Here is a 25,458-nt window from a genome sequence, read left to right on the forward strand (position 1 = left end):
CTACTGAGCTCCGCCTTCTCTTGAACCAGTCCTCGGGTGACGACTGGCATGTCTTGTTTTTATATGGAGCTCTGTGTACAATAAAGTCTAAAGTTAAAAACTGAAAATCATATGACGAGTCAAAACGACGAGATTTCGTTAGTTCTCCAATGCAATGTGATGTACAGCGGCCCGAAAAAGCAGTTGGACAATTAAAAGCAATTAACAACAATTAAAAGCAACTGATATACTGTTCAAAATGAATACAAGTATTGTTACACTTTCTTGCCGTCAAATGTTAGCGGAAAATATTCATAGTCAATTAGTTCACCCAAAAGTGAAAATTCTGTCATTATTTACTCACCCTCATGTCGTTCCAAACTGATATGACTTTGGTAAATCTTAGAAACACAAGTTAAGATATTTTGAAGGAAACCTGAGAGGTTTCTGTCCCTCCATTGACTTACAGTAAAAGAACCAAAACTTAAAAGTTGAGCCCGACCGATATGGGTTTTTTGGGGGCCGATGCCGATACCGATATTATGGAGTAAAAAAAGAATGATACCGATATATCGGCCGATATTCTTTATGTGTAGGCTATATTATAGTACAGTATAGTCAAAAGTTTGGACACACTTCCCATTCGTGTGTCCAAACTTTTGACTGGTACTGTATATAGAATACAGTATATAGCCTACATAAACAGTATATATATACAATAAAAGATCCACAAAGGTCACAAGGGCATTGTAAAACGAGTCCTGATGATTTAATCCAAGTCTTGTGAAGAGATATGATCGCTTTACATGATGAACAGGTTTAATTTGGGCTTTTTTATTTACATCTAAACAATGATCAACATACATGAAGCACACCACATTTGGTAAACATGGAAGTGCAGACGGAACTTGGATTAAACCTCTCAACTCATTTAGATTCATTTTACGATGCCTTTATGGCCTTTTTCGATCTAAGCTTTGGTTACACAGACTTGCAATAGAGGGACATAAACCTCTCAGGTTTCATTAAAAATGTGTTTCTCAATGACTAACCAAAATCCTATGGGTTTTGGGAACAACATATAGGCGAGTAAATTATGACAATTTTCTTTTTGGTGTGAACTATCCCTTGGATTTGATGAACTACACCTGTGATTACTTTGATTGGACATCTGTGTGAACCTGATGAGTTGGTTTAAAGTTATTTAAAAAATGGCTCAGGAAAATATGGAGACATATCATGGTCACAAATTATGAATTTGTTCCCACAACTTAATGCATGGCCATGTTGTACTAATTATTCCCCTTTTTAGTTTATTTAAATCATGTCAATGATTTTGCCAAAACAAGGGAACAAATGAATAAGTTGTGGCCAATATATCTTCTTTCTTCCCCCCTGCTTATCATGTATGGGTCTCCCCGGGAAAGTGAAGTTAGGTCTGAAAAAAAGGTCATTCTATCACATCTGCAGAAAGCACTTGGTTTGATAGTTTGATATATAATGCAAAGATATTCATACATTTTAAGTATCCCAACACTTTTTGGGGCCACTGAACTTGAACACAAATCTAACATTACATAAATTAATGAATAATTTCTCAATGCTGGCTTGCTCTGACTGGTAAATAAAATCAGATTCCACACAGTCAGTTATTTTTACCTTTTTAAGTGGTCCTCCATTTTGTCTTACTGTGGAAGGCTATGAATCAAACAAATTCAGAGTATCCAAAACTCCATCCTTCATTATCTGTGAGCACAGAGACAGGTTCAAAGATCAGACCGGTTATAAGACAACATGCATGAGCTGAAACGAAGTTGAATAAATAAAATAACCACTTTGAAAAAAAATCACTGTATGGAGTGCACAAATCTGCGTTTAAACAAACGATGCTGAATCCATGTAAATGACAAATAATGACGCAGCAACCAAATTAAAGACTAAACACCGCTCAGTAAACAGTCTTATGTCATAATCCATTCAACCAAAGTCACTTTCATATTACAGTTTAATATTGTCTACACACCGACATTTATTATTTTAAGAGATCATAAGTAAATGTATGTAAGGTTTTTGCAGGACTGCTGTCGTAAGGAGATAATATTGGATTGGATAGGTTAGCAGCAGCCAGCTACTACAACAGCAAGCAAACTCCTTTGATTCAAACTTAAGACACTTGAGATTCAAGCTTATATGTGAAATAACATGATAGATGGCCAGTGTGTCGCATGTTTAGCTGTCGACAGCTTCCAGCAGCTCTTCTGTGTCAGATCATATGGGATTTCTAGATAGCTCGTGTATGTTAGCTAGTGTAAGCACAGTCATGATGATGAACTATATAAAAACTATATATTTTACAGATAATAAAATATTTCATACCTTCGGCCTTTAACAAACTCCATTTAAAAAAAGACGTATTTCCGTTCGGTTCAGATGTAAAACTGGTAGGTGTAAAAACTATATATTTTACAGATAATAAAATATTTCATACCTTCGGCCTTTAACAAACTCCATTTTAAAAAAGACGTATTTCCGTTCGGTTCAGATGTAAAACTGGTAGGTCGAATAATTAAAGATTGAGTTCAAAGTTGACAACAAGACCAGTCGTTGCGGGGACTTTTATTTTGAAGATGGTCTGATAGTAAGACATTACTCAACACAAAATGTAGTTGACGACCTGCGTAACAAAATATTTTTGTTCATTTTTAATTTTTGTTCATTTTTTATTATTATATTTTATGTATTTATTTTTCTCAGCATTTAAAATAAACCTAGGAAAAATATGTGGTCTAAAATTAATGTTTTAGGTGACTAAAATCTTATAGTCTTTAGTCTAGTCTAGGTTCTTTATCTTATAGTCGTATTCTTTTAGTTTTTGTTTTTTATTAATAACAAAAATATGGACAAAATAACTTTATGCATAAACTTACTTTTGTTTATTGGTAAGTTTTAAATTCATAAATGTAAAAACGTGAAATGTAAACAATAGTTTAATGTATTTAAGCAAGAATTTAATTTGTATTTAGATACAATTTCATCGTCTGTTAAAAAGAAAACGATCAAAACATCTGCAATAAATAAATATATTGGAACTTCCTAATAATCATACTTTTTTTCTCTTATTAAATACTAATATAATTGCTTCCCATTGTACTTTGGCTTGACAGCTGAATGTAGGAATTTTTGTGTTTTTATTCCTAATTGTATGTTGAATTTGCATTAATAAATAATACAAAAAACATCATGCAAGTTAATATAAAAAGAAAGATAAATAAAACATTCCAGTAGACATTAATCATCATTATTTAATCTTTTAATCTTTTTTTAGAAATCTGATTGAAAAGATACAATTAGTATCCACATATTTTGATAAACACACATAAAAAAAAAAATATATATATATATATACCAGTGCATATATAGCTACATTAGCCAAACATATAATGTAATTCTTATAAAACGGTATCACTGACACAGAGGCATAAACATATGCATATCTGTTGACCTCTGTGTTAATTAAGTGTTGTAAAAAATACATTTGTGACATGTCTTACTATTTACCGTCTCTTTTTTTTAAACATTTAAGTAAACAAATTTCAATAAGCACAAGTACTTTTTATTGTTTTTCACTGTAAACACTTTAAGAGGAACTTTCTTGAGTGGACTTTAATGCTTTCAATAAGGAAAAAGAGGTCTGGCCCTCTTATGACACAAGAGTGAATCCTAAAACTCTCAATCTCATTCCTCCTTCTGTCTCCTCAGCCGGCTCAGTAAGATCAGAGGGACTATAAAGAATGTTGAGCTGATTATAAAACATAATTCTGCTCCAGCCAACCAGTACACTGGAGAAAAAAAAGTTAAATAAATGTTAATATTTGCTGTAAACTGCAATAAATAAAGGTACAGACTGATTTAAATGATTTCCTTGCAATTGTAAGTTACTGTTAGGGTTGTTAACATAAATACAAATAATTGTTTAATCTTTCTAAGATTATATATAATTGAATCTAAACCATTTCCAATCCAATCATCACAATTCTTAAAAATATCCTCTTTTGTGTGCCATAGAAGAACAAGTCAATTTTAATTTTTTTGGTGAACTATCCTTTTAAATAATGTTTTTAAAAAAAATCTACAGAATGGTTAACTTAAGAAAATAAAGCTCAGACAAAACTAGACACAGGAAAACATTTTTTTAAATCCCACCGTGTCCAGACACTTGTGTTGAAAGGCATGGAACAACAATAGCAGCAGCTGAAAAAAAAATTACAAATTCAGATACTAACACAAAAAAAAACTAGTAAATATTTAGATGATGATACTAATAATAATGTGTTTGTATACTGACAGATGCATACTTGCTTACCAAAAGAGTACAAAAATAATCCAGAATAAAGCAGTGTCAAATTCCATGCTATTCCAATGAGCAAGAATGCTGGTATAAGTGATATAATTGCCTGAAATATACATATATGAAAGCAAATATGTAGTCACAATGTGCAGGCCTTTCAGTAGTTAATCATTAAATAATATTCAGAGTTCCAAGAAAATTGCAAGACATTTTGATTGACTCGTGATCCAGTAATGCATGAAAGAGTTTACCACGCTAACAGTCTGGATCTGATGACCTGGTTTGATCCTGCGGGCATATCCACCCTGGATCACTGCCATGGTAATGCCGATGAAAAAGAACATCTTCCCCTGCTGCATGCTATGACAGAAGAAGGCAGAGTTTCATTTTAAAAACCTCAGGCAAGACCACAGGATTCAGCTGCTCTATGATACACACACACACAATGTCAGACACAATGATACTAGTATCTCACGGTTCTGATTAAGCAAAACACATCTGTGCAAGAGTGAATTGGTAAATTGAAATCCTATATTATCCTAGGGGCAGCTATACTTGACTTCAACCTTTGTCCTCTTTCCCTCGTTCTGGTTGTTTATGATATATAATAAATTAGCCAAAACTTCCTTGTTCCTCATGCCAACATCCAAATAAACTCAAAAGATGTCACAACTTCATGAGTCACATCTCATGGCTTAAGTTGGGCCCTGAACTCAAAATCGATTAGCTAGATTTGCTAAGGACAGTTTATCAGTTGAAGACAATGGTGTGCTTCATAATGTTACAATTTGGATGCTGTTGTGTAGGCAACTGATGTGTAGAAGCAGTAACCACAGCCTTTTGTAGCTGTTTTTTAGAGGCTCTTGGAAGTTGCGATGTTAAGAATTGTTGCGTTAGCTGTAGATTCAGGCCTTACCTGGAAAATTGGAAGCGCTGATGTGTCAGAAAACTCAAGGTGAATTCCAACCCAGAGAAGAGAAACAGATATGTGAAGTAAACCAATCCAAGCGCCTTAAGATTTAGCATTTCTATTGTGGAAAAAAAGTAAAATAATCATCACAATCAATTGCTGTGACAGTTATTCATCCTGGTCAAATTTAAGACTTTTAAGTTGGCTGTAAGTTTATGGACTCACTTTGCTCAGATGGTGGATTCTGTGTTCTTGTGAGGGCAGTGAACTTGAAAAGTGCAACAGGGAAAAGAAGATCTCCAGAGTGTTGAATACCTGAAGACTCTGACGCACACTGAGTTGTGAAAAACATTCATTACATTTCTAATTAAAGACAATTCTATTAACAATTAAAACTAAGTTGAAGTCCATTCAGGAGATGATTACAATAAAAGTCACAATGTATCGAAAGTAGCAACAAATCTTTTTTTCTGTATCCTGACATTCATTCATTTCATGCTGGCTTTAAATGTCACTAAAATATTCAAGCGTAATGTGTTCACTGACAATTACATACTTACATTACATTATTACAACATAACTGAACAGCATTATTTTAGTCACTTAAAGGGGTCATATGATGCTTTTTTAAAGATCATTATTTTTGCGTATTATTAAAAGTTAGCTTCTGGTTGTTGCATAGTCACCTTGCTGACCTTTTGTAAAGTCTCTGGCAGCATGAAGAAAATAAAAAGCAGGTCTGCTAAAGAAAAAAGGACAGCCAGCAAGGCAGGGCCTTGATAAAACACCTCAGCGTCTTTGAGTCTCAGAGCAAAGTATGCTCCCATTAATGGACCCAGTGTGAACCCCAAGGAGAAAGCAACACCAATCATTGCCTGACAACAGAAGAAAACAAACCCAGTAAATCTTCAAAAGACTCCAGAGATAAAAGCTTAAAATGTAAAGTTTGCCCTGAAAACATTCATTTCAGATAATGATGACCATAACTCACCATTCCCTTGTTTCTTGCTTTAGGGCAAGGCAGGTCCGCCACAATAGCAGTGCACAGGCTGACATTACCCTTACAAATTCCTCCAACCACTCGAGACAGCAGAAAAATGGTAAAACTGTGAGAGAAAGCCCACAGAATGTAGGATGCCATGAGACCTACCTGGAAAACAAGGAAAATGTTACTCAGATCTACTAGGTCTAGAAAATATAAAAGCCCGTTTCTGCCATGGAAAAAATAAATAAAAAAAGTGAATTGCAACTTTTTAATCTACAAATTACTTTGTTTCTCACAATTTTGCAAGAAAAAAGTCAGAAATACAAGATAAAAAGTCACAATTACCTTTTTCTTTTTTCTTTTTTAAATTCCAAACAGGTTTCCATAAGAAAAGGGATTGACACACATTAAAGGTAATGTTATAATTTAATTTTATATTAATAAATACCTTATATCAGGGTTTCCCAAAACAGGATTCACAAACCCCTAGAAAAGCTAATAATTAATAAAATTATAATAAAAATAAATAAATAATTATTTTTTGTTTACCTGCCATGCCATGTGATCATTTACCAACATGAGAACTGTGAACATATGAATATTTTGCTAAATTACTGAAATATTAACTTAAAATTTCAGAGGGTATTTTAAGTAAATATTTTATGTCAAAGGGGTTTGACTGACAAAACCGTTCGGGAATCCCTGCCCTATAATGATCTAATTTTGTCAGTATGGTCTATACTTACGGTTGTTAACAGCAGCAGTGGTTTTCTTCCATAATCATCTGAAAGAGCCCCAGTAATGGGTGATGACAGAAATTGTAGCAGAGAGTAGAGAGAGCCTATCAGACCTACGACACCAGAGACGAAAATAATCAATGTACCTGTCTTCAATACAAAAGGTCAATTTGAATTATGTGCTGCATTTGAAGAAACCCCCAACATCAGTCAGAGTAATGAAGTTACCTCCAAAAAGAACACTGTTATATTTAGTTTCCATAGGAACTCCAACCGCCCCTCTGAACCAGTCCACTGCACTCTGTAACGACTGATACACACCGTCCTGTAGATGCAGAGATTACAACATCAAAATGATAAGGGAAAGCTATTTTTTTACACACAGCAAAAAAAAATCTTAGTATTTTTGTTGTTTTCAATTACAAATATATAGAAGGAAAATTACTTAAGACATTATGTCTTGTTTTCTGAAAAAGATATCAGAACTAAGTAAATTTATGCTTAATACAAGAAAAAAAGTGGGGTAAATCAGTGGGGTAAAAAAATATATTTTTCCATATAAATTAAGTTTATTTTTCTTAATCCACTGACAGATATTTTTTCTTGTTTTTAGCATTATCTCACCTAATTTTGACATACTTCTTAAGTCTTAAGTCATTTTATAAAGTAAATGTAGTTTGATTTAAGAATGTTTAGATATTAAAACTGGAAAACAAGACAAAAATGCTGAGTAAGAAAACCATTTTTTTTTTTGCAGTGCACATTATTATGTTTCCATTCAACTGCTGCTATCCAGTGGAGAAAAATGTAACAGAGTAAAGAAATGTTATACACTGCCAAGTATAACACATTAATTGGAATAGTTCAATGAGTGTGCGCTAGATAAAAAAGTGAATGAAGCCATTGTCAGCTTCATTTAATGAGAAAGAACAGCTCTGAGCTTGAAGGCTTTCCACAGACATGTCTCTTGAACAAAGCATATATTATGATGTTCATTCATTCAGTATGTAATTGCTAAAGTCACTGCTGCCTTTTGTGCAGGAAATGCTCTTTATATCCTTTCTATAAGGTAACAACAATTAGAAGCATGCATGACTAATCTAGGCCAAATACAGCAGCATTTCTTGTTGAACAAACAAAACAAACCAGTAAAACATCTTTACAAATTTTTAACAACGACATATCCTAATTATAACCATAAAATATGATCTCACCCCAGTTTGACTGTAGTGGTCCAAGATGGAGGGGAGCAGAGGAAGTATTAATGTGAAGCCCAGCAAGTCAAGCAGCAGTGCCAAGAAAACCACCCTGATGACTCTGGAGGAGCGCACGTCCTCAGATGTAGTTTTGTCACCTGCCATTTCTCCACTCCAGTGTCCCAAAGTTTTTCTTGACCGCTGAGAACTCTTAAAGCATCTCCTGTGGTCACTGAACTGAATTACTGAACAAAAACAAATCAGCAAAGTGAACAACAGTATAACATTTGTCCTTACTCAAGTACAAAAGTACCAGAAGTGCACTGGTATGGTAAAGTTTTCTTTAAAATGGTACTGTGTATTTGCACCATGGTATTCTTTAGTCATGTAAATATCATAACATTTAGAAATAATTCAGTACCAAGATTATCACCATTTAACTAGATTTTTTTCCCAATAAATTAAAAAAGTAGGCTATACTTTACTTTAAGGTTTTCTTGTTACTGTAAAATTACACAAAAAGTACTGGATAATCTTAATTAACAACACGTAGCCTACTTAGGGTTAAGGTTTGGTTTACTTGGTTAGTTGCTTGTAATTACGCAATATTTACTGTAAGTATGTAACGTGTAAAATAAAGTGTTACCAAAAAGTATTGATAAATATTTACGTTTTTTTTTTATTTATCAATGACTGATTCAAAACAACTTAACTATAGCTTAACATGGTTAAATTCCAAAACTCTTAACAATCATGCACAGGGCAGATGGTCATGTAAACTTGCACCGCCCGTAACATATGAATCCAGTCTGCTTGAGTCATCGGGAAATTAGGCAACTCTCAAATCAACTGTAACAAATTCTATGAAACTTGCCCGGCTGTGCCTCATTTGTCGAATATTTCCTTCGATTAGACTAGACAGTACAGTTCACTTGATTTCCTACCTGGAGCTCGGAGTGCGCAATAAAAGTTCCCAGAAGATGCTGCTACTTCCCCACACAGTCCCCATCATGAACACACACCAGGAAGCGGTGTCTCATTTCACCTGTATGGCAAGCCGTTTTATCTTAAAATATTCCCAGCGTTACTCGTAATTGCATTTTTACTAGTAACAATTTAAATTAGAGAGCTCTCTAAATAATTTTTTACTAGTAATAATTCCAATTATAGAGCTCTCTAATTCAATTTGTACTAGTAACAATTCAGATTAGAGAGCTCTCTAATTTCATTCTTACTGGTAAAAATTCAATTACAGAGCTCTATAATTCAATTTTACTATAAAAACACATTAAATATATGTTTAATTGCAGAGATATGTAATGGAATTAAAGAGCTCTCTAATTTAGTTCTTACTAGTACTAATAGTTAGATTAGAGAGCTCTCTAAATAGAATTCTTACTGGTAAAAACTGAATTAGAGAACTCTCTAACTGTAATTCTTACTAGTAAAAACCAAATTAGAGAGCTCTTTAATTGAATTAAAGAGCTCTCTAATTTAATTGTTACTAGTACAAATTGCATTAAAGAGCTCTGTAATTGTAATTCTTACTAGTAAGAATGCAACTGCAGTGCTCTCTAATTAAATTAGAGAGCTCTCTAATTGGAATTGTAACTAGAAAAAATAGATTTAGAGAGCTATCACTCTCTAACTGTAATTCTTACTAGTAAAAACCGAATTAGAGAGCTCTCTAATTTAATTGTTACTAGTACAAATTGCATTAAAGAGCTCTGTAATTGTAATTCTTACTAGTAAGAATGCAACTGCAGTGCTCTCTAATTAAATTAGAGAGCTCTCTAATTGGAATTGTAACTAGAAAAAATAGATTTAGAGAGCTATCTTATTGGCATTGTTACTAGTAAGAATTTAAATGTAGAGCTCTCTAAGTTAATTGTTACTAGTAAAAATGCAATTCTGATGAGTAACGCTGGGAATATTTTAAAGGTGGGGTATGTATTTTTTCAAAAACGCTTTAGAAAACTGAGTCGGGCCGAGTACCAAAACAAACTTGTAGCCAATTAGCAGTAAGGGGCGTGTCTACTGATGATGCGGAGGAGAGAGCGCTCAGTGCACAGGACGGACATTAGCCGAGCCGAGCGACGACAGAAAGATAGAGATGGCGGATAAAAAACAAAAGAGGAAAACTTCTGCCAAGCAGAAGACGGCATACGAGAAGGCAGGAAGTAGGACCTGTGTAAATATCTGATCAGCTTTCCAGCTCTGGAGAGAACTCAAGAAGCGGAAGGCCTACGATCGGACACCGTGGATGCTTTGTTTCTTCTCGATAGGTGAGTAACACCGTGTCTACACTTGGTTTTGCTTTGTTTCACATAACTAATGGTTGCCTGGGTTGCGTACGTATTGTGTGTGGCGGAGGTTTTAAATAGGGGTGAGACCCTTTTGGGGTAGAGGCGTGTTTGTTTTGGTGATTTGAAATATCAACATTAGCTACCAGAAATCATTTACCCCACCTTTAAGCTAAAATGGCTTGCCATACACCATCGACGACAGTAGTGACTTGTGGAGCAATGAGCTGCTTTCTGAAACTTGTGAAGACAAAGCTACAAATTCCTCATCTGTCAGAACAGATAATCATAGAACATGCAAATACAAAAACCAACCCGTACTTTCAGCCTAATATCTAAATTTATTTGTTCATTTTAAATTTTAACATAACTGGTTTGATAAGCCACATTGTAGTGGTTTCCAATGACCACGCGAGGGAGTTCATTTATAATGTTAAAAGCAAATGTATGTATGTAACGCATACAAAAGTAACAAGTGCTCAAATTTTCAGTCATACAGCTGAAATTTCGTATACAAATACTTAAACAGGTTCATGTGAATAAAAGAAACAGTAGTATACAGTATAATAAACAAGAAAACAAACATTTTAAACCCTTTTTTAGGGGGGGTTGCAGAGAGAGAGAGAGAGAGAGAGAGAGAAAAGCAAATGATGTTCAACCTCTGAATAGAGAGAATAAGCAGGGACCGCCAGTAAAATAATGTATAAAATTACAGAGTTACATTTTATTTAAACCCATCACTATTTTAGGTGAATAAAATAGTATAAAACAAAGCCCATCCAATGTTACAAGCACACAAAGTATTTTTGTCTTCACATTTAAAATATCTGGGTCATTTTGTCATTTTAAGTGCCATGTTTGCCTGCTACAGTAACATATTAATGCAGTTATATAATTTGTTATAATGCTTGCTTTGCAAATACCCATAATCATTATGAACGTGCCATATATATGTGCATTACATTTTAATTTGACTTAATAGATTTGAATGAAACAGCTTTGGTGTAGAAACCTTTATTAAAGCATATTTTATAATAGCATCTGTTGACTGTGATATTTCTGTACACGTCATCTTAAATCTGTGCTTACAAATAATTATTAAATAACATGAAAGACAACATGTACAGTAGAATAAATGAAAATTCAAACCAGCAAATGTTTCATATTCACAAGCGGAACCATACAGAAAAACAAACGTTTCAGGGGGAACACAACAACGGCGCACACAACGTGAAGGACTTCAAAATTGTTCAGCTGTCACTGAGTGCAGTAAGTTCAGTATGTCAAATAGAATTAAATGATTTACAGACGATTAAACCGGGAAAGGTAATCGACATTACTGATCTATCATTTTTATTCGTATATTACATATTAGCGATGCTTGTAACACCATTAGTCAATCAGGGGCGTTTCAATGGCCATAGCAAGTGTTCAGTGTAACAGAAGCAGCATAATATTTAATATCTTAAAATTGTGTTTAGTTTGACTACACGTACAGAATACTGGCACAAGAAAAAGCCTTATTCACTCAACTTGGCATTTTCATGACTCGTCAGTAATCTGCACTGAATACTGTGTATTGTGTTCTCTGCTGTTTGTATTGTCAGGCTCATTGTTCCTGCTCCCTCATTTGCACTTGAATGCAAGTATACAATGAAGCGCCTCGCTACTTTGCAGTCGTGACATCTACTAAAAGTTGTTCATGACAGCTCAACAGACAAGATGATGTCCACCAGACTACTGACACTGCTTGAGCCGCATGCATTGAAGAGGGGTCTACCACAGATCTGCGCTGCCCATCTTTCAAGTCTCAGAAGGCAGCATGAAAACATCGCCACAGCCTTCTGTCAGCCTGGATCCTGCTTTAACAAAAGTGACGATCACAAACAGAGAATATGGCCCCCTTTGCTGGCAGGTCACAACTGTGGCAGAAGGTTTTTTAGCCTCACTCCTGCTGGGATTGTGAACGCAGCTCCGGCGTCCGTTCAGCCGTACCTCAGATTGATGAGGCTGGACAAACCCATAGGTGAGCTCATGTGAAACGGAGATGTAATGTGTTGTTATCCAGGATGCTCTTGCAAATTACAAGCTGTTCTTTGTTTCAGTGAAATTTCAATGTTGTGTTCTTGTAGGAACGTGGCTGCTGTATCTGCCTTGTACGTGGAGTATTGGGTTGGCGGCAGATCCAGGATGCATTCCTGATCTGCGCATGCTTGTGCTCTTCGGTGTGGGAGCATTGCTTATGAGAGGAGCAGGATGCACTATCAATGACATGTGGGATAAAGACTTTGACGTGAAGGTAAGAGTACATACGTAGAAGAAGATGGATTGTTTCCCTCATCATGTTCTTCCCTTAGTCCCAGAAAGTCAACTTTTGCTTATTCTCACTATCTGAGAACATTCAACATAATGGTTATCTATTCCACTAGTGGTATACATTTCATCATTGCCATCTGCACACCCAGACTAAGGCTAAAATATCTCCTAATCTTACCTGTGTCAGCATGTCAAAGCAATTGGGCACCTTTGCTATAACATATCTCATAAACAGTGTCAGATAATAAGACTTAAAGGGATAGTTCACCCATAAATGAAGGTTCTGTCATCATTTACTCACCCTCATGTTGTTCCAAACCTGTGGAACAAAATAAGATATATATTTTGTGGTAAGAAGAGAAATGTCCCAGTGGCTTTTTTTTGTTTTGTCCATACAATAGAAGTCTGTGGTAGCCAAAACTGTTTGGTTACCAACATTCTTCAAGATAACGATATGAGTGTGAGTAAATAATCATAGAATTTTCATTTTTCCGTCAACTGTCACTTTAACCTGATTTGATATGAAACTCAAATGGAAGACTTAAGTGTTTCCGGAAGTTAACAGACATGGGATGCCACTCATGCTTGACTTGTCTAATTATCATTTTATGTCTCATTTAGTACAATTAAAGTGGTACATAACTGTATCATTAAACAGGCGTATAATACAAGCAGAATAATGCAATTGAGTCTAAATAAAAACCACAAATTTGGCAATAGGAAAGTGCTAATAATTGGGTTGTTGATGTTTTATCAGTTTAATCAGGCAGAATCTTGAAAAAGTGGGTCAAATGATTGTTACAGTTAGACTGTTAGCAAGGTTCAGGACAAAAAAAAACAACCTGGATTTGATCTTGGTTGCTGCTGGAATCTGATTTTGGGATAGCCTATGTCATATTTCTGGTAGGTGTCAAGGACAGCCACTCGGCCCATTGCATCAGGGGAGATCACACCGTTTCAGGCTCTGGTTTTCCTTGGAGGCCAACTGAGTTTAGCACTGGGGGTTCTGCTCTGCCTCAATTACTACAGGTGCTTTCTATTTTACAGTATTTTCACACAATATTTTGGTCACACTTTAGTTTAAAGAAAAGACCAATTCTCACTATTAACTATTATTTACAACTTATGCCTCAATAAACTCCCAATTTCCTGCTTATTAATAGTTAGCATGGTAAACTTTAAGTTTAGGTATGGGGTGGGATTAAAGGATCTAAAATATGGTCATGCAGAATAAGCCATTAATATGTGCTTTATATATACTAATAAACAGCCAATATGAGCAACTAAGCAACTAGTTTGTAGTGAGAATTGGTCCCTAAACTAAAGTGTTACCTGTATTTTTATGTATTTTGCCAACATTTGGGACCGGAGTAGAATTTTAACTTTCAAGTTGATATTATATTAAAGTGCACCTATTATGCTATTTTTAAGGTTCCTAATATTGTTTTTGGAGTCTCCTACAACAGGTTTTACAAGCATGCAAGATCAAACAACCCTTTATTTTTATCAAAATATGCATCACCTCATTTTCCAACAATTCTCAAAACGATTTGTTCGAAGCAGTTCTAAGATTCAGTCTCTCTGAACCCCTCCTTTCCGTGAGCCTACTCTGCTCTGATTGGTCAGAAGGCCCAGTCTGTTGTGATTGGTCTACCGTGCACAGCGTGTGTCAGAAACGATACTCCCTTTTGCCAAAGTTCCTTATTGAACGCTCGATAGAAAATATAAACATCTATTATTTATCATACTTACAGGTTGTGATTCAGCGGAGCCAGCTGGTCCAAATAAACGGGTCCCGTGTTAAACTCCCCAAGATTAGAGAAGCAGTCGTCAGTAAAATGACGTGTTTGTGGGCGGGGTCAAGTTGTTTGTGGCCGGTCAACGTAGAACATATATGCAGCATAACATAATATGCAAATATGTTACCCCATGATGTGTAGCCGTCACGGAAGTTTGATTCGAATTACAATTTTGCAGATCATTTACATTCACATACAGCTACATTACACACTGCATGAAAGGCAATATTGGAAATGGCATAATAGGGGCGCGTTAATGTTTATTTTGTTGCTATATCTTTAAAGTCTTTAGAGATTAAAAGCAGTTTCTGTTTCATGCCAACTTAAATTTTACTAACTGATAAACTGTGACTTCCCATCTGCCTCTAGCATAGCTCTTGGAGCCGCCTCTTTGTCGCTAGTGGTCACATACCCTCTCATGAAGAGAATCACATACTGGCCACAGTTTGTTTTAGGTGTGTTACTATTAATGTACTTAATATTTTTATACCAGTTTCTCAAACCCTTCCCTCCATATTATTGCTGGGGAAAAAAAAATGTTGAAAGTGTTTCTACATGAACATTCTGTACATTTTTGCCCCTGTAGGTCTCACTTTTAATTGGGGTGCTCTTCTGGGTTGGTCTGCTGTGAAGGGATCATGTGACTGGTCGGTGTGTTTACCTCTCTATGTATCTGGTGTCATGTGGACATTGATTTATGACACAATCTATGCCCATCAGGTACAGTATCTGATTAGTTATCACACCCCAACATAATTGTGTGCATAGTGTATATTTGGTGATCCATTTTCTCATCTCGAGTAGGACAAAGATGATGATTTAAAAGTGGGTGTGAAGTCTACAGCTCTGAGGTTTCAGGAGAACACCAAACTGTGGCTGAGTGGCTTCACTGGGGCGATGCTGTCAGGGCTGGTTCTAGCAGGAGCTAATGCGGACCAGACTTTGCCCTACTATTGTGCAGTGTCTGCAGTAGCCATTCATCTAGCACATCAGGTGAGCAAGATAGACTGTACTTGATAGTAGTAGCCTGCCTGGGGTTACAAGAAAACAAATTAAGCCTTTTGAAGAAAAAACTTTGGCTTATCAGTCGTTTAAAAATCTAAATTAAATTACATGATACGCTAGATTAATTAATTGCATATCATTATTTGCTGAAAAAACCAAAAACCTCTTAAATAAGGAATTTATGACATTATTAAAAAAAAAAAAGAATCGTTACTTTGACAATTAATAATTTAAAATTAAATGACATGATACGCCAGATTAATTAATTGCATATCATTATTTGCTGAAAAAAGACATTTAAAAAAAGAATTTATTATATTTGCTGAAAAAAACAAAAACCTCTTAAATAAGGAATTTATGACATTGTAAAAAAAAAAAAAAATTGTTACTTTGACAATTAATAATTTACTTTGTGTTCCACAGATCTACGCTGTGGACATCAACAGTCCTGAGGACTGCTGGAAAAAGTTTGCTTCAAACCGAAACCTTGGACTGCTTTTATTTTTAGGAATAGTGACTGGAAACTTATGGAAAAAGAGAAATGTTCATCAGTGTGAAACGCAACTTAACTCCATTTCAAATTAGAATGCATGCTGATTGTGTGACTTTGAATAATACCATTGATGGAAATATGTAAACCAGTAAATATTCCTCTTAAAATATTTATTAAATTGCTACAAACAGGCTCAATTTCTTAAATAATTAGAAAACTTACATTACATCTATAAAATTAATGTTAACACTGAGAACAGTGCCAGTGAGTTATGCCTACAGACAGACCAAAAACACCCAAATATTTTTTATACAGTGAATAAAAATATAAAAACAACAACAAAAAAATTAACCCCCTATAAAGGTCGACTACAGTATCTGAATCAGATTTGGATCGTTTTAGTAGAGTAACAGAGGAGGAGAGGCCAGCTATTTGTGCAATGTATGCAAAAGGAAATATGAGGCACCATGAACGTACTGAAGAGACTGTAATCACAGGGAAGAATAAATGATCATATTTGATGGGAATGGTTCATTTGGATGAAGAAGCATTTCATTTAGTAATGAGGTCACGACGAAGCCCTTTCTTCATATGGCGACTCGTAGACATCCATGGGTGGACAGGTGCAGACGAGATGTTGGTCACCGTAGATGTCATCGATCCTTGAAATTGTGGGCCAGAACTTGGTCTCAGGTCTCACGAAAGGCTGAAATAACAGGGTTGAAGATACATTGTAAAACTGAGTGAATAAAAACATTTATTTTAAGTAAGTTTTATATATTTTTACATTGATGTAAGATACACACCATGGGGAAAGCAGCATACTCTCTGGAGTAAGGTCTGTCCCATGTGGTAGAGGTAATACAGGCCAATGAGTGAGGAGCCATCTTTGGGAAAACATCAAAGACAAGTTAGAGGAACTACAGAAAGATCCAGATTCAATAAAAGTTCAGTTCTAGAATTAATGCGATTAATGCAAAATGCACTTAATGAAAGTCAATAGGGCAAAGACAATCCGAAGGGTTTAAAAACAGAAATGAGAAGCTTGTGTTTTTAATAAAGCGCTTATATTAATTCTTCTGGGCATAAAATATGTCAAGCAATACAAATAGTTCTATGCTCCATAGACTTCCAGTGTATGTGCATTACTGTACACATGATTAAAGCTGCACAGATGCTACCGATAAGGAATGTTCCGGGTTCAAGTTAAGTTAGTTAAGCTTTAAAACGCTCACCTTGAGAGGATTAACCCTTGAGTCCATCCGGCCCTCTTCAATGTCTGCGATTTCCTGACGGATGGCCAGCAGTGAGTCACAGAAGCGGTCGAGCTCAGCCTTGTCCTCAGACTCTGTGGGTTCGATCATCAGAGTACCAGGCACAGGCCATGACATGGTCGGTGCATGAAAACCTGTCATAAAAGATGGAGAATCAATAAATTATCAAACATATTTAAAGCCAAACATATTTACTTTATAGATGTTTTTCCACTTACCATAATCTTGCAGTCTTTTTGCTACATCAACTGCTTCAATGTTTGCTGACTTTTTGAAAGGCCGCACATCCAAAATAAATTCATGAGCAATGAATCCTGCAAATGCAAAATAATCAGAAATGTTTGTGAGGTACTTCAATTCATTTAACAGCAAAAAATAAAAAATAAAAATTTCAATAAAGCCAACCTTTAGAGCCCCTGAAAAGAATTTTGTAGTGGTTTTCCAGTCTTTTAGCCATGTAATTAGCATTAAGGATGGCCACCTCTGTAGCATGAACAAGACCCTTTGAACCCATCATCTGTTAAATGGAAAAGAAAACAAATATTAGATGAATAAATTGGGCATGCATGATTTATCGATACCATATCAGACCATATTATTTTATTATTTTTTATTGGATATTTAATTGCACTGCTCATTTCCTTTATTTTTTCATTCAGATGACCTTTGCCTTAAACTAAAACTCACTCAGTTCACTCAAAATGAAAAGTTTCTCATCATTTACTCACCCTTCATTTGTTCCAAATATTTATGAGTACAAATCTTTATTAAGCACAAAAGCAGATATTTTGAAGAATGTGAATAGCCAAACAGTTGACAGTAGCCATTAACTTCCATAGGTTTTTTTCCCCTCCATAATATGGAAGTCAGTGGCTACTATCAACAATATCATCCTTTGTGCTCAACTCATACAAGATTTTAACAACTTGAGGGCGAGTAAATGACAATTTCCAATCTTGGGTGAACTATTCCTTTTAAGTTAGTCTTTAAATAAACCAATAATTAAACATTTAACAAATGTAATCTTTAGAAAACCTCAAAATGATTATCTATTGTTCATACTGATTTTAGCGTTTTATTTTTAATGTATTTAGGCAAAATAGTATAGAAACTGATCTCAGCCATAACCTAAAAAAATAATTAGTCAGTATTGGTCAGAATGTTAATACTGATGCATCACTGCTATTCAGATAAACAAAAGGTAAGATGTGAGTGTTGACCTTAATGTAAGCCCATGAGATGGGCAGGATAGCGCTGGAGCCCCAGGGAGCGGCACTGATGGTGCCCAGAGAACTTCCTGCATTACTGGACTGCATGTTCACCACTGGATGACTGGGCAGGAAGGGAGCGAGATGCTGTTTCCTGTCGGAAAAAGCCATATGGTTAACTGGAGTCAACAGTTCAACTGTTCTGGTAGATTCAGTAGGCAGGTCTGCTCACTTCAAAACACTTACACTCCTATTGGTCCCATCCCAGGGCCGCCACCACCGTGAGGAATGCAGAAGGTTTTATGGAGATTCAGGTGAGACACATCTGAGCCATAGTCTCCTGGCCGACATAATCCAACCTGAATCAGAAGAACATGAAAAATCCATAAGAACATGTACGTTCAATGTAAAAATTTTACATCACTGTGAATACAGCTCTCTGAAACACTTCTTGCTTCTAAACCTTTTACAGCATTTATTCAAATTAATTTAGAAATATGGTGCATGGTTCATTCATACAGCACATACAACTGTTAATGTAAAAAATGCAGGAGTTAACTAACCAAAATTAATAAATGCTGTAAAATGTATTGTTCATTGCTAGTTGATTTTATAACTAATGTTAATAATGCCGTATTCTAAAGCGTTACTGTTCGTTCTTTGTCTGACCTGTGCGTTCATGTTGGCACCATCCAGGTACACCTGTCCGCCGTTCTGATGGATGAGCTCACACACTTCACTCACGTTCTCCTCAAATACACCATTAGTGGAGGGGTATGTGATCATAATGGCAGCCAAGTTGGCCTTATGTTTGTCCACCTGACAAAAACCAAGAAAGCGTGGGTGATTGAGTGAAGTGCATCTTTAAAGGTGATGTGTCATTTTTTGGATGTTAAAACACTTTCTCCCATCCACAACCAAGCTATTCATAGGTTGATTCCCTCCAAAACCTATAAACACTGAGCTTTCAAAACATTGCTGTTCGTTTGAGAATCATGACACAGCAGCAACATGCGAGTTTGGACTATTTGTCTGCTCAACCAATGGCAGTTAGGACATGCGTTCAGGAAACCAGTGTAGCATTTGGACCAATCAGACACACAACTATTTGTTATATTTAACAAATAATCTCTAATGCCCCCTTCACCTAACCAAAGGGCCAACTATAAGGGTCTATGGACTCTTCCTCCGAAATGCAGCGAACACCACAGAACAGGCCTCTGGTTCCATGGCAACCAAAGACAAACCATCTGATAACACTAGTTTTATTGCTCAAAGGAATGCGGGCAGAGCACAACTCACAATTCACTTACACTTAGGAAAGACACACAATCCCCATAAAAATGGACTCTTCTCTAATTAATTCATAGGAAAACCTTTCTGTGAATGAACACACATCTCCTCAGGACATTGTGCATTCCATTACTGTTCTTGTATATTGTCTTTTGAATTGTATACTGTTTTGTGTGTGTGTTATGATAAATCACTAGTTAATATAACCCCACCCATACCATGTTTGGTCTCTTTGAATTTGTCTTCTAAAGATCTAAATGAGCGTTTATATTATATGTGGGTACATAGGCAATATATTAGTGTTCTAAGAATCTTTAGTAATTTTGCATCAACACCCAATCGAGTTCCATATGCAAATTACCATGCCCTCACACAAAGAGTCATAAAACTCCCCAGTATTTCCAACCTTCCGCTTGGAGTTTCAGCCTTTCTCATTGGACAAGCCCATCCTGAGAGGCGTGAATCTTCTCAGACCTTAAAAGGCTCACGCACAGTTCCGCCCATGTTTTTCTTCTGCTAAGTCTTCTGCTAAAACCTTCTGATTGCGGCCCGTGTGGAGAGCCTGAGCCGGTGCGGGCGTGCCCAGTGGGCTCCAACACATAGTCAGTCAGTCTGCGGTTCTGTTAGATACGGAGAAGATGAGGCTGGGAGCTAGAACGCTTCTGCAACCCCTAAGTTCCTGCCAGGCCTCGGCCTTGACTTTCCATTCACCAAAGATCCTAGGATCTCAGCTGATGTCTCTCTTAGCTCTTTTTCACTTTCCACTGGGAAGAAACGCTAGTTACGCATGTAACTATGGTTCTGTGAATTCCAGATGACCGCCAGAGGCAGTGTAAACACTATGGATTATCGCAGCACCAGCTAGATAGGTCGAGAGAATATACCAACAAAGTCACGTAGTGACGTATGCTGAACCCTGGGGGGTTATAAGCCACCATAGCTCAGCACTCTGCCTCGGTACGCCTTTCTCGCACATTCCGAGTGACCAAGAACTCTGGCGTTCATCCGGAATTCACAGAACTACAGTTACATGCGTAACTAGAGTTCTGTTTCATTCCTACTGACCGCCAGAGGCAGTGTAAACACTATGGATGACACATACCAACATAGTCATGAGGAATGCCACCCACCTGATGAAAATTAAGGCCGCTCCTGAAGAACCGCAGAACTAATGGCATGATGAGCAGCAACACTGACTTTATAAAACCGGGCAAACGTGCATGGAGAAGACCAGGTAGCGGCAGTGCAGACATCCGCCAAGGAAACTCCTCTTAAAACAGCCCATGAAGATGAGATGGCCCTAGCGGAATGGCAGGTTAGTCTCCAGGGCAGTGGCCTATCTGCTGCCTTGTAAGCCAGTGTAATGGTCTCCACTATCCAGTTTGACAATCTCTGCTTCGACACTGGAGCACCTTTCTTCACACCACCATAGCAAACAAATAACTGGTCTGACTGTCGAAATTGAGCAGTAGAGCTAACATAGCACTTCAAGGCATGCACAGGACACAAAAGTTGGGTACTTGATCAAGACCCTGAAGAAGTCTGAAAAGAGGCCAGTTCAATGTGCTGGTTTATAAACTGAGGAAGAAGGACTTTCGGAAGAAAAGAAGGATTGGGTCGTAGAACCACCCTGGAATCATCCAGCAACCAACACAAGCACAATTCGTTAACAGACAGCGCGTGCAACTCACTGACTCGTTTCGCAGATGCGAAAGCCAACGAAAAAGCAGTCTTCAAGAACATCCATTTAATGTCAGTGCTTTGCAAGGGCTCAAACTGGGATGAGCAAAGGAACGTAAGCACAAGTGGCAGATCCCACACAGGGAAGTGAGGAGTCCGAGCAGGGTTCAGACGTCATGCACCCTTCAGAAAACTGCAGACAAGACTGTGAGATCCAAGAGAAGATCCACCAACTGGAGCATGATATGCAGCAATCGCAGCGACGTACACTTTCAACGTGGAAGCTGCTTTGCCCTCCTCCAGTAAATGTTGAAGAAAGTTTAAGATGCTCGGTATGTCACATGTTGCAGGATCAAGCCCCCGCTCCCCACACCATGCAGAAAAAAGCTTCCAACGGGAAGCATAAATCTGTCGTGTGGAAGAAGCCCTGGCGTTAGAGATGGTATGGATAACCGCACGGTCACAATGCTCCAGAGAAGGATTTAACCCAATAGCCAGACCCAAAGCTGCAGACAAGCTGGATCCGGATGCCAGACCCTTGCCTCCAGCTGCGAGAGGAGGTCCTTCCTGAGGGGAAGTTTCCACGGATTGCCTGTCAGAAGTCTCAGCAACAAAGGAAACCATGGTCTGGCTGGCCAACGTGGTGCCACGAATAGCACTCTGTGCCTGTACAGGGAGATCCTGTGTAACGTCTCCCATAACAGAGGAATAGGTGGGAACGCATATAGTAGGCAGTTCGGCCATTCGTGAAACAATGCATCCTGGCCCAAGGGACTGGACACTTCCGTCCTTGCGAACTATAAACGACAGTGAGTGGTCATCTCTGAAGCAAAAAGATCCACTTCCGCTCTTCCAAATCGTAGCCAGATCTCCTGCACTACATCTGGATGAAGTCTCCATTCTCCTGGATGTACTTGATCCCTGGAAAGAGTGTCTGCTGTCTGGTTGCACACTCCTGGAATATGAGCTGCCCTCAGTTAAGCGAGTCGCGGCTGACACCATGTCAGGATCTCGTGAGTAAGCTGTAGAGACCTGCGAGATTTTGTGCCGCCCTGGTGGTTCAGATGGAACACTGTTGAGGTATTGTCGGACCGAACGAGAACATGGACGGCCTGCTAGGACTGGCATGAAATACTTTAGAGCCAAGAACACGGCATGTAGTTCCAGCAGATTGATATGTTCTGTGGCCTGTGTCGGTGTCCAGTGCCCGCAAATACCTCTCCGATTCCACGTTGCCCCCCACCCTGTGAGGAATGTGTCTGTTGTGACCAGTTCCCGACGAGAACTGGTCGACGGCTGTGCGCAGCATTCGAAAAGGGAGGACCTTCAGGAACAAATTCAGGTGCCTCAAATCGAGAATCGGGCGGAAACCACCGTCCTTCTTCGGAACAAGAAAATATGTCGAATAGAACCTGTCTCCCTGAACGAGGGGATGAACTTTTTCTATGGCTCCCTTCTCTAACAGTGAACAAATTTCCTGAGAGAGAGCCATTGCACGAACTGCGTCTCTGATGATTGTAGGAACAATTCTTGAAAAGCTGGGAGGCCGGCAGCGAAACTGTAGAGTATATCCCCTGCTCAGAGTCGTCAAAACCCAGGGGTCTGCTGTGTTGGTCCTCCAGTACTCCAGCTGTTCTATTGAAAAACGATCGACCGCCGGCCTGAATGTCTCAAGCTTTGTCTCAAGCGCTGACGGAGGTCCCCCTGGCAACTGTCGATGAGGTGGCCGAAAAACTCTCGCATCCTCAGTAACACGAGACCTTTGAGGCGGCTGTGCCGGCGGAAAAGTTGCTCCGACGTGGCATAGTGATGACGGGTCTGAACTGCTGGCATCCTAAAGGTAGAGTTGCGCTGCACCTGCGTCCGCTGACGAGTGGCCTCAGACAGCTTTACCCTCTTTTCTAACAGTTCCGGAACATTAGAACCAAAAAGATGCCCGGGAACATATGGAAGATCTCTCAAGGTTTTCTTACAGTCCTCAGGTAGCCGTGCTTGGGCAAGCCACACTTGGTGGCGGGCTGCCAGGAGCGTGGCTGTAAGACTACCCAGCTCACGGGTCACATGGCCCATTGTCAAGAGAGCAGTTTGCAGAAACTTTGAAATAGAGGGATCAACATTTGCTGGTTCAAATGTACTGGTGGCAGCAAGAAGTAACTGGCAGATTGTGTTTTCCGCACGAGTAATGTAGGCAACAGACTCGTATGCCTTTTTTAGTAGGGAATCTGTACGACCACATTGAGCACTGGGACATTGCACATTCCCTCGTAGTGCCTCGTCAGGAGGCTGCAACAGGCTGCTCTATCTCCGGAGCACGATTCACCCGATGGAATCTGCTTCAGCAATAGATGCTAGCATTCGAGCAATCTTTGAGCGCCGCTTAGGCGGACCAGAACCAGTGATGGCATTTGAAAATTCAGCCACAAAATCTTTACATTGTGGCATGGCAAAAGAAGCCGAAGCCACAGCTGAGGCCTGTCTGAAAAAAACATTTGTTTGGGCAGACTGGACTGGTGACTCATCAAGTCCTAGACTAGCAATTGCCAGTCGAAGTACAGACAAAGTATCATCGGAAGAGGGCTGGGCCTGTCCAGATGACTGAACTGACCCTCCACTAGACCCCTCTGCTGCTGGATCACCAGTGAAAACATCCTGAGGAAATGGTTGTGCAGCAACATCTACAGCATCTCCGTGATCACGAAAAAAAGAATCTGAAGTACTCGTAGAAAGCACATCCATATCAGAATGATGTGAAAAACAAAGGGAATCGAGGGACTCTTCCCCAGTTCCCCGATTCTGAACATTCTCATCCTCCTGTGTCATCTTCACAAGTGTAGCAGATGTGACAGGCTGAAGCAAGTGAAGCAGGCATTTCAGCTCTGCCATCTCTGAAGAAAGCACAGAAACCGTCTTAGAAAGTGAATTTTCCTCAACATGCGAATGTTCATCACTTCACGATGTGGCCCTCTTCTTAGATGGAAGGGGAGCGCCGGCTCCCGCGGACGCCTTGCGCTTCCGAGTTCGCAAAGGGGCTACATCCAACTGCCCGAGTTTCACCGCTGAATTAGCGTCTAACTCAGCAAGACGGAGACGTCGTTCTGACATAGGTAAAAGGCTTCAGTGCAGACACGGGTCCGTGAGAGCCTCTCTCAGATGTTGGGCACCCAAACATGACGGGCAGATGTCATGACCGTAGTCCGGGAGAAGATTATTAGGGCACATCTTACAAGTCAGTGGAAAACCAGTGGCAATCGAGCTGTGAGCCATAGTTACTTGCTAATAACACCCTCGGATGGCACCGTAAGGTTTAAGTTAAGCGGGATGATGGTAACAATGAAGACAGGCAGGAAAAATAAAAATAATAACAAAAAATATATATATACGATTCCCTCAGGTGAACCGACAGGTAATGCCAACCAAGTATCTCACGAAAAAAAGGAAAATATATCTAAAATGGCCGACGGATTGAACCGAAGGGCACAGAGTATAACATAAATTCGAGGAAAAACACTCAGAATAGATAACAGATGATTAAGTCAACGGGAGACCGTTAACTTAGTCGCGGAAAACACCAGCCACCGGATAGCACCGAGAGGCATAGAGTGTAACCGACAAAGCAATATAGACTCAAGTAGAAAATCAAAAACTCACCAAATCAAAAACTCACTGCTAAATATACTCCAAATCCGTTGGAGTGGCGTAGATGCGCGCTGACACAGCTTGTGAGGATGATATCTCGCTGCTCTAGTAAGCTGCACTCGACAGCGCGAATATATCACTCAACCTATCTCAACCAGGCGAGAAAGCGAAAGAGGCAGAGTGCTGAGCTACGGTGGCTTATAACCCCCCAGGGCTCAGCATACGTCACTACGTGACTTTGTTGGTATATTCTCTCGACCTATCTAGCTGGCGCTGCGATAATCCATAGTGTTTAC

At 38.4% G+C, this 25,458-nt stretch overlaps 4 protein-coding genes and 1 long non-coding RNA gene across 7 annotated transcripts in view; 2 read left to right on the forward strand and 3 right to left on the reverse strand.

The window, feature by feature from the left end:
* Positions 1–2,593, reverse strand: part of LOC107756322 (selenocysteine insertion sequence-binding protein 2-like) — a 12,158-nt gene extending 9,565 nt beyond the window's left edge. The window contains exons 1-3 of one of the 2 annotated variants that reach the window (XM_016573375.1): positions 2,468–2,593; positions 1,639–1,725; positions 15–71 (exon numbers count right to left, since the gene is read on the reverse strand). In XM_016573375.1, coding sequence (XP_016428861.1) covers positions 15–71; positions 1,639–1,658 — 77 coding nt within the window. In that variant the 5' untranslated portion in view covers positions 1,659–1,725; positions 2,468–2,593. The remainder of the gene's footprint in view (positions 1–14; positions 72–1,638; positions 1,726–2,467) is intronic. The other variant, XM_016573374.1, reaches the window with a different exon arrangement.
* The window catches only part of LOC107756324 (uncharacterized), a 12,799-nt gene extending 8,978 nt beyond the window's left edge, over positions 1–3,821 (forward strand). Inside the window, exon 3 of the long non-coding RNA XR_001641804.1 lies at positions 3,305–3,821. This is a non-coding gene — a long non-coding RNA (uncharacterized LOC107756324). The remainder of the gene's footprint in view (positions 1–3,304) is intronic.
* Positions 3,822–4,123: 302 nt separating this feature from the next.
* Positions 4,124–9,178, reverse strand: LOC107756323 (major facilitator superfamily domain-containing protein 10). Of its 2 annotated transcripts, none has more exons than XM_016573377.1 (11): positions 9,100–9,178; positions 8,174–8,400; positions 7,188–7,284; positions 6,969–7,072; positions 6,229–6,387; positions 5,924–6,112; positions 5,463–5,571; positions 5,244–5,289; positions 4,579–4,687; positions 4,343–4,433; positions 4,124–4,230 (listed from the first exon to the last, which is right to left on the reverse strand). In XM_016573377.1, the coding sequence occupies exons 2-11, from the start codon at positions 8,318–8,320 to the stop codon at positions 4,172–4,174; spliced, it is 1,110 nt and encodes a 369-aa protein (XP_016428863.1). In that variant the 5' UTR covers positions 8,321–8,400; positions 9,100–9,178; the 3' UTR covers positions 4,124–4,171. The 2 variants fall into 2 exon arrangements, with proteins under 2 accessions (XP_016428863.1, XP_016428862.1); XM_016573376.1 differs by having other exon boundaries at positions 4,127–4,230; positions 5,244–5,355.
* Positions 9,179–11,654: 2,476 nt separating this feature from the next.
* coq2 (coenzyme Q2 4-hydroxybenzoate polyprenyltransferase) lies at positions 11,655–16,177 on the forward strand. The gene is made up of 8 exons (XM_016573378.1): positions 11,655–11,727; positions 12,066–12,484; positions 12,591–12,757; positions 13,682–13,803; positions 14,943–15,028; positions 15,160–15,293; positions 15,378–15,566; positions 16,002–16,177. The coding sequence occupies exons 2-8, from the start codon at positions 12,181–12,183 to the stop codon at positions 16,161–16,163; spliced, it is 1,164 nt and encodes a 387-aa protein (XP_016428864.1). The 5' UTR covers positions 11,655–11,727; positions 12,066–12,180; the 3' UTR covers positions 16,164–16,177.
* Positions 16,178–16,232: 55 nt separating this feature from the next.
* LOC107756263 (glycine dehydrogenase (decarboxylating), mitochondrial-like) overlaps positions 16,233–25,458 on the reverse strand; it is a 17,627-nt gene continuing 8,401 nt past the window's right edge. The window contains exons 14-21 of the mRNA XM_016573290.1: positions 19,223–19,372; positions 18,800–18,912; positions 18,566–18,707; positions 17,751–17,862; positions 17,564–17,659; positions 17,307–17,479; positions 16,878–16,958; positions 16,233–16,777 (exon numbers count right to left, since the gene is read on the reverse strand). Coding sequence (XP_016428776.1) covers positions 16,640–16,777; positions 16,878–16,958; positions 17,307–17,479; positions 17,564–17,659; positions 17,751–17,862; positions 18,566–18,707; positions 18,800–18,912; positions 19,223–19,372 — 1,005 coding nt within the window. The 3' untranslated portion in view covers positions 16,233–16,639. The remainder of the gene's footprint in view (positions 16,778–16,877; positions 16,959–17,306; positions 17,480–17,563; positions 17,660–17,750; positions 17,863–18,565; positions 18,708–18,799; positions 18,913–19,222; positions 19,373–25,458) is intronic.

The sequence above is a fragment of the Sinocyclocheilus rhinocerous genome, unplaced genomic scaffold (genome assembly GCF_001515625.1).
Source record: "Sinocyclocheilus rhinocerous isolate Xijiao unplaced genomic scaffold, SAMN03320098_v1.1 scaffold1043, whole genome shotgun sequence".
Lineage (NCBI taxonomy): Eukaryota > Metazoa > Chordata > Actinopteri > Cypriniformes > Cyprinidae > Sinocyclocheilus > Sinocyclocheilus rhinocerous.